The following is a 15,383-nucleotide window of genomic DNA, read 5'->3' on the forward strand; positions in this document are numbered from 1 at the left end:
AAAGAAGTTGTACCGCTGATGAGTGACATTTATGTCACTCTTAGGGAGTAGTTTTAGAGTCATTTTCGTGTTTATTTTATCTTATTTTCCCTTTCTTTCTCTTGTTTTCTCTTTAATAAAGTTTCTTGTTTATTTGGTAGTGTTGGAGCGTTTTAGTTTATTTTCTTTATTTTATTAGCTTTAGTCTATTTTCGTATTTTATTTCACTTTATTTGCTTGTATAGTTTTTGTCTTTATTAGTTTTAGTCTTATTTCTCTTATTTCTATTTTACTTTTATTTATTTTAATTAGTTTGGAGTGTTTTTCACATTTTATTTGTTTGTGTTTTATTTAATTTTGTTAGTTTTAGTTTTAATTCTCTCATTTCCTATTTTAGTTTATTTAGTTTTATTTTATTTATTTCATTCCTTTTTGTCTTGATTTCTCCTCGGTTTTGTGTGTAGGGGTTCGGGTTTTATGTCAAATGGGTTCGGGTTCCAAGTTGAGTCAAACGCCAACCAAACCTGCTGCCCCTTATCCATCACCGCACCCTTCATTATCCTACACCACACCATCAGCAACAACAACAATTCCCCTGCTCCTCTTTCCCATCCAATCAGCCAACAACAATTACCACCAACCCATTTACCATCACCAACAGCCACCACGTACTTCACCCCGCAGCACCAGCCACCACCAAACCACCTGACCACATCACAACCAACACACACGAGCCGCAGCAGCACCAACACGAACAAACCGCAACCCAGCCTCACAACAGCCCGCATCACCCCGCAACGCCACCAGTCCAACAGCATCACAACCAACCATCTGACCACCAACTGAAACCCCGCAAACACCACACACACCACCACTCACCTCCCTTTCCCCCTACTACAATTCGCACCATTGCCCCGCAACAGCAGCCACGCAATTACCAACACCACCAACACCAACGCAATCCGCAACAACACCAACGCAATCCCCAACACCACCAACGCCAACGCAATCAGCCGCACCTAAACAAGCAACATCAATCCACCAATTCACACAAGCATTTCGGCCCCTCATTTAAGCAAAAATCAGATTAAATTTTGATTTTAATCAAGATCGAGCATACCGTTTGTGGTTCGGTCGAAGTTCGAGTCAGAGACTTTGTGGGTTTCGTTAATTGAAGAGGAGTGGTCGAACATACCCATGGTTCGACCGAACCAACCCCGTAGTTCGGCCGCACCAACCCATGGTTCGACCGAACCGCTTCACGAGCTATGCACACGAGTTTTAATGAAAATTGGACGGCCACGATCTTGGATGCTTGATGAAGATGATGATGATAAGCGGTGATGATTGATTATTTTGATGCGTGGTGATGGTGATGAATGGAAATCGGGGAGCTGATAGTTTTTGGGGAATTGATGGGTTTTGGTTTTCTTTTTTCTTTTTCTTTTATTTTTTATTTCTTTTCCTTTTCCTTTTCTTATTTCTTTTCTCTTTTGTTTTCTTTTCTTTTTTATTTTCTTTTTATTTTCCTTTTCTTTCTTTATTTTATTTCCTTCTTTTATTTTTCTATTTTTCCTAGTTTTATTAGCTTAGTATAAATACCCAATTTTTGGGGTAATTAAAAACATTGAATAACTATCTATTCCTCTCTCTAGTTAGTTTTAGTTTTAGGTTAGGTTAGGATTAGTCTTCTTTGGTAGAGAGAGAAAGTGAGGTTTTCTTCATTAATGAACTTGGATTTTGAAGAAGGAGCTTGTTCAATCCTTTGTAGACCTTCATCTTCAATTAATGAGCAATTTCTTACTCTCTCTCCTCTATTTTTATTTGTTTATTTTGATTATTATTTTAGTTGTTGGTATTGCTTGTTGATCATATTGATTCTTGATTATTTGTTGATTAATCTTGTTATTATCATGATTAGTGAGTAATTTCCCCATTAAGGGGATGGTTGTGGTGTAGTTGGACCTTGAGCATGTTCTAGGGTTTAGAATTGATTTATTTGTGATTAAAGCCTTTATATGCTTGATATTCTTTAATCTTCTTGCAAGTGCACATTGTTGGTTGATTAAAGGTGAATCTTTGCTAACAAGAAACGGAAGTTGACTTAGTTAAGGTTCATTACTATCGATTGTTATTTAATAGTACCTCCTAGTATATGGTTCTAATGTGGAAACATAGAGGCTATGTTAGGAGAAATCGATTAACCCCGGAAGGCGGTTAGATCGAGTTTTAATTTCGATATTCGAGCATGTTTAGTTCATAATTAATTCAATTTCTATGCCTTTGTTTATGTTCAAGTGAATGCTATACCTAAACCATTTCCCTTAGTGTTTTATTTCTTGTTTTAGCTTTTTTTTTAGACTTTAGTTTATTCATCTCCTATTCCGGACTAGCTTAATTGTCGATAACATTTGGTGGTGTTTACCGTTCTCTGTGGTTCGACCCCTATGCTTGCCTTATACTCGTATTAGGTTTGTTTAGGTTGTATAAATTGTATTTGATCTAGGGATAGACAATTGACGACGCGTTTATTTACCTTGTCAAATTGGCGCCGTTGCCGGGGAATGGCTTCCATTACCGTTATGTTATCTTATTGAGACTAGTCCATTGTATATATTTTCTTTTGATTTGTTTTTGTTCTCTTTGTTTTGTTTTTGAAAAATGGCACATTTTTCTTTTCCTCAATATGATGATGAGCCTTTTTGTGTCTACTTCCATAGACTTGTGGGGTTTTTGAACTATAATGGTTGTAATCCTTGTGAAGCTTGTGAGATTTGTTACTATGGCATGAATGAACAAACGAGATATGAAGTTGAAAGTAGGTTTAATGGAAAATTTCAAGCATTATCGGTTCATAGTGCTTGGAGCTTTTTTGTACGGTTTGCTAAGGAAGTACGCAATAGGGCATGTAATGTTGCTAATTTTGATTCTGAATGTGATAATAGTTTTATTAGTGGCATGCATCCCCATGATTTGTCTTGTGATCCTATTTGTGAACCTAGTACAAGTGATTTCAACTCTTTTTCTCGTATTGTTGATAATGAATCTCATTTGCTTGATTATGCCCCCTCTCCCCAATATGATGATGCTCATGTTTATAATGTGAATGATCCTCCCTCCTCATCTTCTTGTTCTTACATGGCTTCAAATGATTTCCCTTATGCTTCTAATGAGTCCTTTTATGAGGGTAATTCTATGGAAAGTTTGAAGGAAGAGAAGATAATGAGGATAATAGAGATGATGGAGAAGTATAGCGAGATGAGGGAAGTTGAGAATAGGGAGACGGAAGCTAGAATGAAGATGCTTGAGAGCCAAATTCTCCAACTAGCCAACTCTCAAGAAAATGCCCTTCCTTCTTCTTCTCTTCCCCATATGAGTGAGAATCCCATTAGAGAGCATTCGAGTGATGGTGAAGGAGTTGAAAATGAAAAGAGTGTTGATTTTGAAAATCCTAATCCTTCTTCCCATCTTGATGAGTCTCAAGTGTATGTTTGTGACCTTTCAATCTATGAGTATATAGACTCTTTTGAGGTAATGTCCCACATATTTTTCAAGAGTCATATGAGGACTTATAGATTATTGGATGATTTCATCGAGAATGCTTCTTGGGACTTAGATGAGTTTGAGATGAATCTACCTCCCTTCATGCACGATTTTGGGACCTTGGGTTTTGAGATAGTTGAAGGAAAGGTTGTCTATTGTGGTGAAAAGGAGGATAAGGTTGACTCCCTTGGAGTTTTTGAGCTTGAGGGAGGTGTAGATCGTGAGTGCCCTTCATTTGAGGATGCTATGATATATTTTCATGCTCTCATTGGCGATGTGAGACCTTGTGGTGAGGGAGTAGCTACCCCTTTTCCCGTTTCTCATACCCCTTTTTCTCTAAGGTTCGACCACATCCTTCCTTACCCTACTTCTCTCCCTTCATATCTCAAACAACCTATTGGGAAGCCGCCCTCTATGGATGATTTTCATGTCTCTCATTCCATCATCATTGAGGAAGAGAGGAATTTTGTCAACAAAAAAATATGTGATGAGGATTTGCCTTTTTCCTTTTCTTTCCACTATTCTTTTCCTTCTTCTACTTCTTACTTTCTTGAGTTTCCTTTCGATCCTTCTTCTTATTTCTTTTGGCATCTCCCTCTTCACTTGCGTGCAATGATTTTGTTGCACGTTCTTATTCCGTCATTTGCCTATTTACACCCCCATGAAATGTGTAGTAGTGCATTTGACAAGCTCTTGCGTGCGTTGAATTTTTATTTCCTAGAGCGGTCTCGCTTGGACGTTAAACAAGCCTTTGCGGGAAGTAACCCGTGTTTTATTGCTTTCATTTTCTTTTGTTTTTAGATTAGATTTTCTCACATGGACGTGTTTGTGTTCCTTGCTAGGTACACAACTTGATATACTCTTGCGCATTGGTGATGATCAAGAATCAAGGAAATGTGCCTCAACTTACCTATCATGTGGAATTCAAGCCTTATTTGTAGAGATTATGGCTCATATGAGGTTATTTCGGGTTTTTTGTGTGATTTTGCATTTATCCCATATCCGGTAATATCCTTCTTTTCCCTCTCTCTCTTACTTATTGTGACTTGAAGATCATGTGTTGGTAATGTTGGATTAATTTTTCCTTGTTTTCCCCTCCTTGGTTTCATTGTTTATGATTTGAGAGCTTGGTTTCATTCAAGCTTGGGGGAGGGTATTCTATCATGTTTGGTGGGATGTTGATTCATATATGCCATGCACGTGAGTATATGCATTTCCATGTTTTTCATGCTTTTGGAAAATCCAAAAAGATTTTTGTTTACATCAAGGCAAGTTTAGCAAAATTGTGTTTTGTTTGTTCTTAATTGGGCATTATATCTTTTGGATTTGTTTACTCTTGAATGTCTTTCTTCCTAAGTGGTTAATGTGTGAACGATTTGAGAGTGTCATTGGTTGACTCTAGGATATTAAATGCTAAGGTAGCCGGGTTGAGAACTTTTAGGAATCCATGAAGCCCTAGTTCACGGGTATGTGGTAAGATGGTGTTGCTCTCTATAGTGGATTTGGCACCCTTAGTTGGTATTTGCTTAGTTATAATCCCGTGTGAGGTAACATTGTTCTAGCCTTCATCACTTTGTTGTGTGGCGCATTTGGATCCTTAGCTATGCATGTCTTGATCCTTGTTTTGACTTATAGCTCCCAAGATCGTGACCGAAGCACTCTAGGGGAGGAAAAGGGCACTTCTTTCTCATTTTTTTTTTCTTTATCTTCTTTTTGTTTTGTTACAAATTTGATTTTCTGTTTTGCATAAACCTACTTGCTAACCAATTTGAGCCTTATGTTTCCCGCTCTTGTTTAAACCACATTACAAACCTAATGGCCTATGTTTACCAAACTTTTAGTTAGTGAAGCATTGGCATGTGAGGTTTAAGTTTTGAGTTGTTGATTATAAACAAGAAGCACTATGAGATTTGGTTAGAGTTGAGCTTGTAAACAAATATGAAAATTTATGAAAATCAAGTGAAGTTTCAAGAAAAAGTCGTCCAAAATTAAAAAAGGCAAGGACAATGAATAAAGTTAAAAAATAAAAAAGAGAAAAAATTCGAAAAGAAACAAAAACAACAAAAATATATTAGATTGATTCATTTTCTTCCTTAGTCTAAGCATTGAGGACAATGCTTTGTTCAAGCTTGGGGGGAATATTGTGTGTTGATGTTGAATAAGCTTGGGGGAATGGCATTAGTGGTATTTTTGCTTGATATTTAGTGAATTCTTGAGTTATTTTTGAGTGTCGGCCGCACTTTTTGCTTCACTTAGGAATTATAACCAAATTTTAAATTTTTTTACCCCGCCTTAACCCTTAGCCTTACGTTACAACCAATAAAAAGACCCTTAGACTCTAGTGGTTTAGGTCAATAGAACGGTGGAGGGAGATAGAATTCAAATCTATGGAAAGAGTATGCATAGTTGAGACGTCGGGATTACCTTCTCAAAGTTTTTCATTTCTTTATCTTTTTCCGGTTCCTTGGTGGAATCTTGAGAAGCTAGCTTAAGGGTTGATTTGAAGCTAGTGGAGAGAACGTGGCCCGATTGGTTGGGCTAGGGTGGATTGAGTCCTAAGTAGTTCTCTATGCTTAGCATGTGTTATGTTTCAATCAACCATTGACATCTTGGAACTTGCATACATTTGTCCATTTAGAAAGGTTTGCATTCATTAGTACTCGTCCTTATTTCTTGTCCATACATGAGCTTGTGTTTCGCTTTTTCTCTTAGTGTTCCTTTTCCTTTTTCCTTTTGTTGCCTTGCCTTGGTTTTTGTCGAGAGTTGTGGGTTAAACCTCTTAGGAAACCCTCACGAGAGCTTACTCGTCCTCTTTGGCGACATAGGGGTTTAAAGGTCTTGATGCATACGCTAAATGCATCCGTGATTCCTACGGCAGTGAGTTAGTGTACATTCTTTCTCTTTGTTTCTATTTTGTTTCTTTTGCCTTTAATAATTCCATCTTGTTCTCTTTTGCCTTAGCTTTGCTCGAGGACGAGCAAAGGTTTAGCTTGGGGGAATTTGATGAGTGACATTTATGTCACTCTTAGGGAGTAGTTTTAGAGTCATTTTCGTGTTTATTTTATCTTATTTTCCCTTTATTTCTCTTGTTTTCTCTTTAATAAAGTTTCTTGTTTATTTGGTAGTGTTGGAGCGTTTTAGTTTATTTTCTTTATTTTATTAGCTTTAGTCTATTTTCGTATTTTATTTCACTTTATTTGCTTGTATAGTTTTTGTCTTTATTAGTTTTAGTCTTATTTCTCTTATTTCTATTTTACTTTTATTTATTTTAATTAGTTTGGAGTGTTTTTCACATTTTATTTGTTTGTGTTTTATTTAATTTTGTTAGTTTTAGTTTTAATTCTCTCATTTCCTATTTTAGTTTATTTAGTTTTATTTTATTTATTTCATTCCTTTTTGTCTTGATTTCTCCTCGGTTTTGTGTGTAGGGGTTCGGGTTTTATGTCAAATGGGTCCGGGTTCCAAGTTGAGTCAAACGCCAACCAAACCTGCTGCCCCTTATCCATCACCGCACCCTTCATTATCCTACACCACACCATCAGCAACAACAACAATTCCCCTGCTCCTCTTTCCCATCCAATCAGCCAACAACAATTACCACCAACCCATTTACCATCACCAACAGCCACCACGTACTTCACCCCGCAGCACCAGCCACCACCAAACCACCTGACCACATCACAACCAACACACACGAGCCGCAGCAGCACCAACACGAACAAACCGCAACCCAGCCTCACAACAGCCCGCATCACCCCGCAACGCCACCAGTCCAACAGCATCACAACCAACCATCTGACCACCAACTGAAACCCCGCAAACACCACACACACCACCACTCACCTCCCTTTCCCCCTACTACAATTCGCACCATTGCCCCGCAACAGCAGCCACGCAATTACCAACACCACCAACACCAACGCAATCCGCAACAACACCAACGCAATCCCCAACACCACCAACGCCAACGCAATCAGCCGCACCTAAACAAGCAACATCAATCCACCAATTCACACAAGCATTTCGGCCCCTCATTTAAGCAAAAATCAGATTAAATTTTGATTTTAATCAAGATCGAGCATACCGTTTGTGGTTCGGTCGAAGTTCGAGTCAGAGACTTTGTGGGTTTCGTTAATTGAAGAGGAGTGGTCGAACATACCCATGGTTCGACCGAACCAACCCCGTAGTTCGGCCGCACCAACCCATGGTTCAACCGAACCGCTTCACGAGCTATGCACACGAGTTTTAATGAAAATTGGACGGCCACGATCTTGGATGCTTGATGAAGATGATGATGATAAGCGGTGATGATTGATTATTTTGATGCGTGGTGATGGTGATGAATGGAAATCGGGGAGCTGATAGTTTTTGGGGAATTGATGGGTTTTGGTTTTCTTTTTTCTTTTATTTTTTATTTCTTTTCCTTTTCCTTTTCTTATTTCTTTTCTCTTTTGTTTTCTTTTCTTTTTTATTTTCTTTTTATTTTCCTTTTCTTTCTTTATTTTATTTCCTTCTTTTATTTTTCTATTTTTCCTAGTTTTATTAGCTTAGTATAAATACCCAATTTTTGGGGTAATTAAAAACATTGAATAACTATCTATTCCTCTCTCTAGTTAGTTTTAGTTTTAGGTTAGGTTAGGATTAGTCTTCTTTGGTAGAGAGAGAAAGTGAGGTTTTCTTCATTAATGAACTTGGATTTTGAAGAAGGAGCTTGTTCAATCCTTTGTAGACCTTCATCTTCAATTAATGAGCAATTTCTTACTCTCTCTCCTCTATTTTTATTTGTTTATTTTGATTATTATTTTAGTTGTTGGTATTGCTTGTTGATCATATTGATTCTTGATTATTTGTTGATTAATCTTGTTATTATCATGATTAGTGAGTAATTTCCCCATTAAGGGGATGGTTGTGGTGTAGTTGGACCTTGAGCATGTTCTAGGGTTTAGAATTGATTTATTTGTGATTAAAGCCTTTATATGCTTGATATTCTTTAATCTTCTTGCAAGTGCACATTGTTGGTTGATTAAAGGTGAATCTTTGCTAACAAGAAACGGAAGTTGACTTAGTTAAGGTTCATTACTATCGATTGTTATTTAATAGTACCTCCTAGTATATGGTTCTAATGTGGAAACATAGAGGCTATGTTAGGAGAAATCGATTAACCCCGGAAGGCGGTTAGATCGAGTTTTAATTTCGATATTCGAGCATGTTTAGTTCATAATTAATTCAATTTCTATGCCTTTGTTTATGTTCAAGTGAATGCTATACCTAAACCATTTCCCTTAGTGTTTTATTTCTTGTTTTAGCTTTTTTTTTAGACTTTAGTTTATTCATCTCCTATTCCGGACTAGCTTAATTGTCGATAACATTTGGTGGTGTTTACCGTTCTCTGTGGTTTGACCCCTATGCTTGCCTTATACTCGTATTAGGTTTGTTTAGGTTGTATAAATTGTATTTGATCTAGGGTAGACAATTGACGACGCGTTTATTTCCCTTGTCAACCGCTGAGTTTCTTCTTGGGTAAGGGTGGATCCTCAATCCTACCCGGAGCAGATCCTTCGTAGCTTCTGTGGATTCCACTAACTGGAGTAGTGTTGTTACGGATTCCCGATGCGACTGTGAATGGTGTGTTTGTCCCCTCAGGCCCGTTGTAGGGCGTACGGATAACTCCATGCACACCTTCATCCTCACCGGGACCTTTCTCATTCTCTCTTGCAACCGACCTTTTGGCAACCAGAGCAACAACTTCATCAACTCTCAAATCCATGAGCTGCAACATTTCTGTCACAGCCTACACTGCCTCCTTACAAGTGGAAGCCTTAGAGCAAATCGGTTCATACGTCCCCATAAGATTGTGATAATTCCTCACCTCATCAGTTGTCAATGGATCATGGTAAGAAACTTTTACCCGTGTGTGTTTCCGTTGTACATCCTTCCTCCAACGACGAACTATATACTTCTCAGGAACAATCGTTACTCCACTAATATCATAAACAAGAATCATATGGTGACAAATGATTCCGTGACACTCAAAGCATAAATAGCAACTTCATAAGTATTGGTATTATATACAACCTGGTAGCATCTACGAATCTTTGTCACGGACCCATTCTTTGCATGTTTAGGCTTGATCCAAATACGGTCCTCAATGAAAAACTTGATTTCATTTGAACCAATTTCATATTGATCTAGGCAATGATAATACAACATCTTCTTGCACTGTCCCTAAACATCTTTGAATTTCACATCCGTGTAGCACTTTTGAAACAACACCTCGGCCGGGAAATCTGTCACTACATGCCTCATATACGGTTGTGCGTTCGAGTCTGCCATTCTTTGGGCCTCTGCCCTTACTTGCATAGCATCGCAGTACCGAATCAAAAACTCAGACCACGTCGTATTCCTGTCAACATACCCTTTGAAGAAATGATTGAAACTCTCTGAACGTTGTGTCGTTTTCATCTAGACCCAAAATAAATGTTTCAAATACGCGGGAATCCACATAACTCTTTCCACATAAAGCCCTATTTGAAATAACTGCAATTATTAGTTTTTCCACAATAAACAACTTTAGTCCTAATAACTTAGCCGCACACAAACATCAACAACATAGGGAAACAAATGCTTTTGCTACCTGCAAGTACTACTTACAGTGGTACAATTAATTGACACAGTCAGGTCTCAAAATTGATAGTGGTACAAAATATTTAACTGTGGGACAAAAATATGTTAAAGTCGGTATAAAAAATTAACATTGCTACACATTATTCGTAATGGTATAAAAATAATACCACTGGTACAATTATTACTTTTCAGTGGTACGTAAATTTAACATTTGGTGCTTACTGCCGATAATGCACAGCAGCAGACCATCCAAACTACTCACACCAATCCTTATATATCAGCAAGAACAGGCACTTACTCAAATATTAAGATCATCAACTACACAGACCCTAAAAATGGGAATACAAAATCATAAGATTACTCAAACAACATAAATTATAAACCTTTACGAAGTGTAATAAACTAACCCTCTAGCCAACTTTTATCCTGTAGTTTGTAATGATCAACTGCATCACACAATCGACCTTCAAATTCATCAGCATCTAAACTACCGTATATGAGGCTCTCAAAGTCATCTTTTACATCATCGTACTCGTCATGCTTCAAATACCTACCAAACTTATGAAGGATGTGCCATATGGACCACCTATGGCAAGTGTCAGTCATAGTAGAATGAATAGCATTCCTAATTGTCGGATCTTGATCTGTTAGAATCGATGTAGGGGCTTTACCGCCCATACAATGTAGCCATGTCCTCATCACCCACTCATACGTTTCTGCGGTCTCTCGAGAGATCAATGCACAACCAAACAATATACTGTCCGTGGTGGTTCACACCAAGAAATATAGTAAAGGGCAAATGGAATTTGTTAGTCAAGTAAGTACTATCAGAACAAACAACATCGACAAACTCCTCATAAGCAGTTCTACTCCTCGCATCAACCCATACAACATCCTGTAATGAACCATCCTTCCCAAACCTACAAGATAATTTTTTTTTAATTTTCTGCACTCATTTTGTTAAAGTACTCAATCATCCCATTTGCATCACCCTCAGTAAGTTCTAGCCTCTTTTTTTCCTCCTCAGCCAGTGCATTCGTCAAGTCTTTTTGAGTAGATGTCATTTGATCCACCCCATTCCGTTCCCTAGCAAAACATCTGTACAACTGGGAAACCTTCACCCTCGACTTCTTCGCTGAAACCATCTCTTTCACCAACTGCTTATTGTTAACAACTAAATCATGCTTCCTGTACATGGAAACATCCTTGGACTTTCCCGGTGTAACTTTGTGACCAGTGTGCTCCAACTTTAGCCTACAAACAACCCAATTCATTTTTGCATTCACACTAGCATATAACTCCACAAGACATCCACACTTTTTGGTTTTCCTATGTGTAATTGTCTCCTCATCTTGAATCAAGCCTTCCTTCAGTGGATCAACTGTACGCTTCCTAGAAGGTCTTCCATAGCAATCACAGGTCCACTTAGCATTCCTCCGCTGCTTACAACAATTCCCACTACCTAATTCCTTCTTCATCTTCACCCATCTAGAAACAGCCCTAACTATGTTAAACCCCTTTTGCCTAGCATAGCTCCAGAAATAAGTATCTAACTCATCCCAACTACCAAATACCATACCCAAAGTTGGGAGTGGTATTTCCTCTTCCACACCGAAAATAGTTTGCACCATTTCCCTACCCTTCTTTTGTGTTACGAATGAAGAATCTCCTCCCTCTGCCCCTTCACCATCTACATCGTTTTCACCATGTAATTCCTCATAATCTTACCCCTCATTTCCTTCATCATCTCCTTCTCCAATTTAATCCTCCTCCTCTTCTGTAAAATCATCCCCACTCTCTACCCCCTCATCATAAACATTTACATCATCCTCTCCATCATCCTTACCATCATCCTCACTATCTTCTCCAAATGGACCAACCTACAACACATATACATCAACAACTCATTCAAGTGGCTCATTATAGAACCAAACAAGAACATAACAACACAAAATACCAAACAAAAAAGTCATAACATGCATTTTGCCCAAATTCGAAGATCACACAACACCTAAAGCCAAAATTATAGAACAAATGCCATCACTATCATCAATTAAAAAAAATTATTACAAACATTATCCTATAAATTCACCTACATTAGCTTATCATCAATTATAAAGAACAACAACAACAACGATAAAAATTGAATAACAAACTTACCCATATAACAATCACAATTTGGACTATAAACACAATAATTACTTAATAATAGATTACCCACCCCTACCAATTAACCAACATAATTACTAAATTACAAAAACTCAACATAAACCCTAACCTCCTCTTACCCATGCTTTAATTTTTAAATTCCACGATTGCTTTAGTTGATTACCCCATTAGCGAACAAACAACCCTATAGGCGTCGTTTGAAGTGTGCCTACGTTAAGCACGTGTGAATATGCTTGGCACTCATAGAAGTGGGAATTGACATTACGATTAGGGACAAGGAAAGTAGGGAGCCGCCAACAAGTTTTTTAAGGAACTTGTAAACCGTTCACGGATCATTTAAGGCAACCACAATAAGGAACAACGATAGGCAACAACAATTGACCTGTGAAGGTTACACCCCATTCATAATCCATGAGATTACAAACTCCATATGGTTCGGAACCACGAAAGAAGGATCGGAGATGATGGTACGAAGTGAGTCATGGAGTCACATTCGCCCGTATTGGCCTCTACTCGATTCTTATAGTGAAAAGTGATTCCTGCGATCTCAAAGGCATACAAACAAAAATTCAATTTGCTCCAAACTATTATTATGCTAAATTGGTTTAATATTAATGCAACACATTACTCTAAAATATTGTGATCACTTGATTAAACAACAAGATTAAAAAGGAACCTAAACCGGTTGTCCAAATTATCTTATTAGGCGTGATTTCCAATTAAATATTCCCTTTGAACATGCAAAATGGTGATCAATAAATATAATAGAATAAACATTAATATTGGAAGCAATTTAACAATAAATTGTTAGTCAAATAAAATATATAATAACCTAATCACGATACTAGCAATATAAAATAAAACAAGAGTAGTTAAATTAATTAATTACTCACATTCCGCACGTTCCTTTAAATTGCTACATCATGAATAAACTGTTAGTAACTTCAATTAAGATATAAATCAAACGGAAATTAAATTAAATTAAAATTAGAATTGATTTGCTCCAAACCCTTAGCTAATTATACCTTTCACGCCTTGGTTTAAGTATAGAACTTCAGGTATTGTATGGACTCCTTGGAGTGCTTAAAGGAAGGAATAGTGAAAGAATGGGGAGGCTAGTGTTTAGGCTAAAGAGGGAGAAGAGAATAAATTTGTGATCAAGCTTGTTGATGATTTAAAAAGGGGTGATATGAGCTCTATTTATAATGAAAAAAGAGGGGTCGAATCAAGAAAAGATAAGAATTCGAATCGGATAAAACTCTTGCGATAGGCAGCAGTTTTTGCGGTTTTTGTTTTTATCATATCTTTTGATCCAGAAATCGGAATAAGATAAATAAGATATCGTTGGAAAGCTCTTGAAGTCTACTTTCTAACCCAATTATATTGGCCGAAATAGTGAGACGGTGTAAGTTTTTGATAGAGTTTGATATTTAATTCATATCTTTTCCGTTATAGCTTGGAATTGATATTATAATATATCATTGGAAATATAATTTCAAGGGCTATCCAACCATATAAAATTTGGATAAAAAATATCAGGCACGAAAATAATATCTTTCTATCTTTGAATGTCTTTCAATTCGAATAAAATTAGGACTTTCAAAAAAAGGAGTTTTATTCAATTTCAAACTATTTAATCTTATCTTTTCAAAAAGGATAATTAAGATCTTTTAGAAACTTATAGAAGCTTCCAATTAATCCTAATTGGTTTAGAAATGCGATTAAATAATTTGGACCCTCGACATGATCATTGGGTCGTAGGTAAGGTGGGCTTAGGTTCGATTTGGGCTCGGTTTAATATTTTGGCCATAACTTATTCATTATAACTCGGATTTGGGCTTATAATATATCGTTGGAAAGCTCTTTTCAAGACCCATACAACTATTCAATCATTGGACCCAGATTATGGACCAAAGTAAACTGGATCAAACGTTTTTATAACAAGGACACGAAATGAATGATTTTAAAGGACACGAAATGAATTATTTTAGGTTTAAAGGCACGAAAAGAGGAAAATAAGTTATGGTTTGGGGAAATGGGCTAGGAATTGGGTTGGTTTATGAAATGGAAATATGGATTCAAGCCCTCCAAAAATTAAATATTTAATTCGACCAATAATGGCGTTGAAAGGTTGTTCATCATCGAGTTTGGTTTTGGGGAGACATTTTTAGGTGTCTACAGAAGCCCCCACTTTGACTGAGTTTGTAGAAACGTCAGTTTCGAAAACGATAGTCAAAGTAGTCGATAAGGAAGGAGAATGTTTTAAGACGTTCTACGATCCTAAATCATTCTGTATACGCCAATACCTGCAAAAAAATGTTAGTTCTACAGATAAAAGAGTAAAGGGATAGAATGCGTATCTGACTCCAGTGTATCGGTGACAAATGAGTTTGGTAGCTTCCTATGCTTGAAGGAATCCACCGGATGACGTTTTTTGAAATGCTTTCCATGCTTGAGGAAAACCGACAGATGAGTTTGGTAGCTTTCTAAGCCTGAAGAAACCTACAGGATGACATTTTCCATGCTTGAGGAAAGTCGACATATGATTTTGGCGTTTTTCTATGCTTGAAGAAATCCACCGATAATGCTTTCCATGCTTGAGGAAAGCCGACAAAGGAATTTGGCGGTTTTCTATGCTTGAAGAAATCCACCGAATAATACTTTCCATGCTTGAGGAAATTCGACAGATGATGAGATTGCAAGTCTCTGTGTATCGAGAACCTTGCGTCATGAAATTATGGTGGTTCGATTGTCCCCGAAAGTGGGCTGTAGATGATCCGCTTGTCCCCGGTCGTGGGCTGTAGTTGGTTCGCTTGTCCCCGAACGTGGGCTATAAATGGTTCGCGTGGCCCCGAACATGGGCTGTAGATGGTCCGTTTATCCCCGGACGTGGGATGTAGATGGTCCGCTTATCCCCAGACATGGGCTGTAGATGGTCCGCTTGTCCCTGGACATGGGCTGTAGATGGTCCGCTTGTCCCCGAACGTGGGCCGTAGATGGTCCGCTTGTCCCCGGACGTGGGCTGTAAATGGTCCGCTTGTCCCCGGACGTGGGCTGTATATGGTCTG

General features: G+C 37.7%; 1 protein-coding gene across 1 annotated transcript; it reads right to left on the reverse strand.

Moving 5' to 3' along the window:
• Positions 1–9,313: 9,313 nt before the first annotated feature.
• Positions 9,314–11,777, reverse strand: LOC145571891 (protein FAR1-RELATED SEQUENCE 8-like). Its single transcript, XM_081630921.1, has 5 exons — positions 11,116–11,777; positions 10,905–11,066; positions 10,554–10,732; positions 10,469–10,475; positions 9,314–9,503 (listed from the first exon to the last, which is right to left on the reverse strand). The coding sequence occupies exons 1-5, from the start codon at positions 11,775–11,777 to the stop codon at positions 9,314–9,316; spliced, it is 1,200 nt and encodes a 399-aa protein (XP_081487047.1).
• Between the last annotated feature and the right edge of the window lie 3,606 nt (positions 11,778–15,383).

Source organism: Chenopodium album, chromosome 2, assembly GCF_948465745.1.
Source record: "Chenopodium album chromosome 2, dcCheAlbu1.1, whole genome shotgun sequence".
Taxonomy (NCBI): Eukaryota; Viridiplantae; Streptophyta; class Magnoliopsida; order Caryophyllales; family Amaranthaceae; genus Chenopodium; species Chenopodium album.

What these genes read in the sequence shown, in the direction of transcription:
- LOC145571891 (XM_081630921.1), bottom strand. Translation starts at nt 11,777, where the DNA reads ATGGTGCAAACTATTTTCGGTGTGGAAGAGGAAATACCACTCCCAACT. An exon ending in GATGCAAATGGGATGATTGA is followed by an intron (nt 11,067 to 11,115) that starts GTACTTTAACAA and finishes ATTATCTTGTAG; the next exon opens with GTTTGGGAAGGATGGTTCAT. An exon ending in GGTGTGAACCACCACGGACA is followed by an intron (nt 10,733 to 10,904) that starts GTATATTGTTTG and finishes CACTTGCCATAG; the next exon opens with GTGGTCCATATGGCACATCC.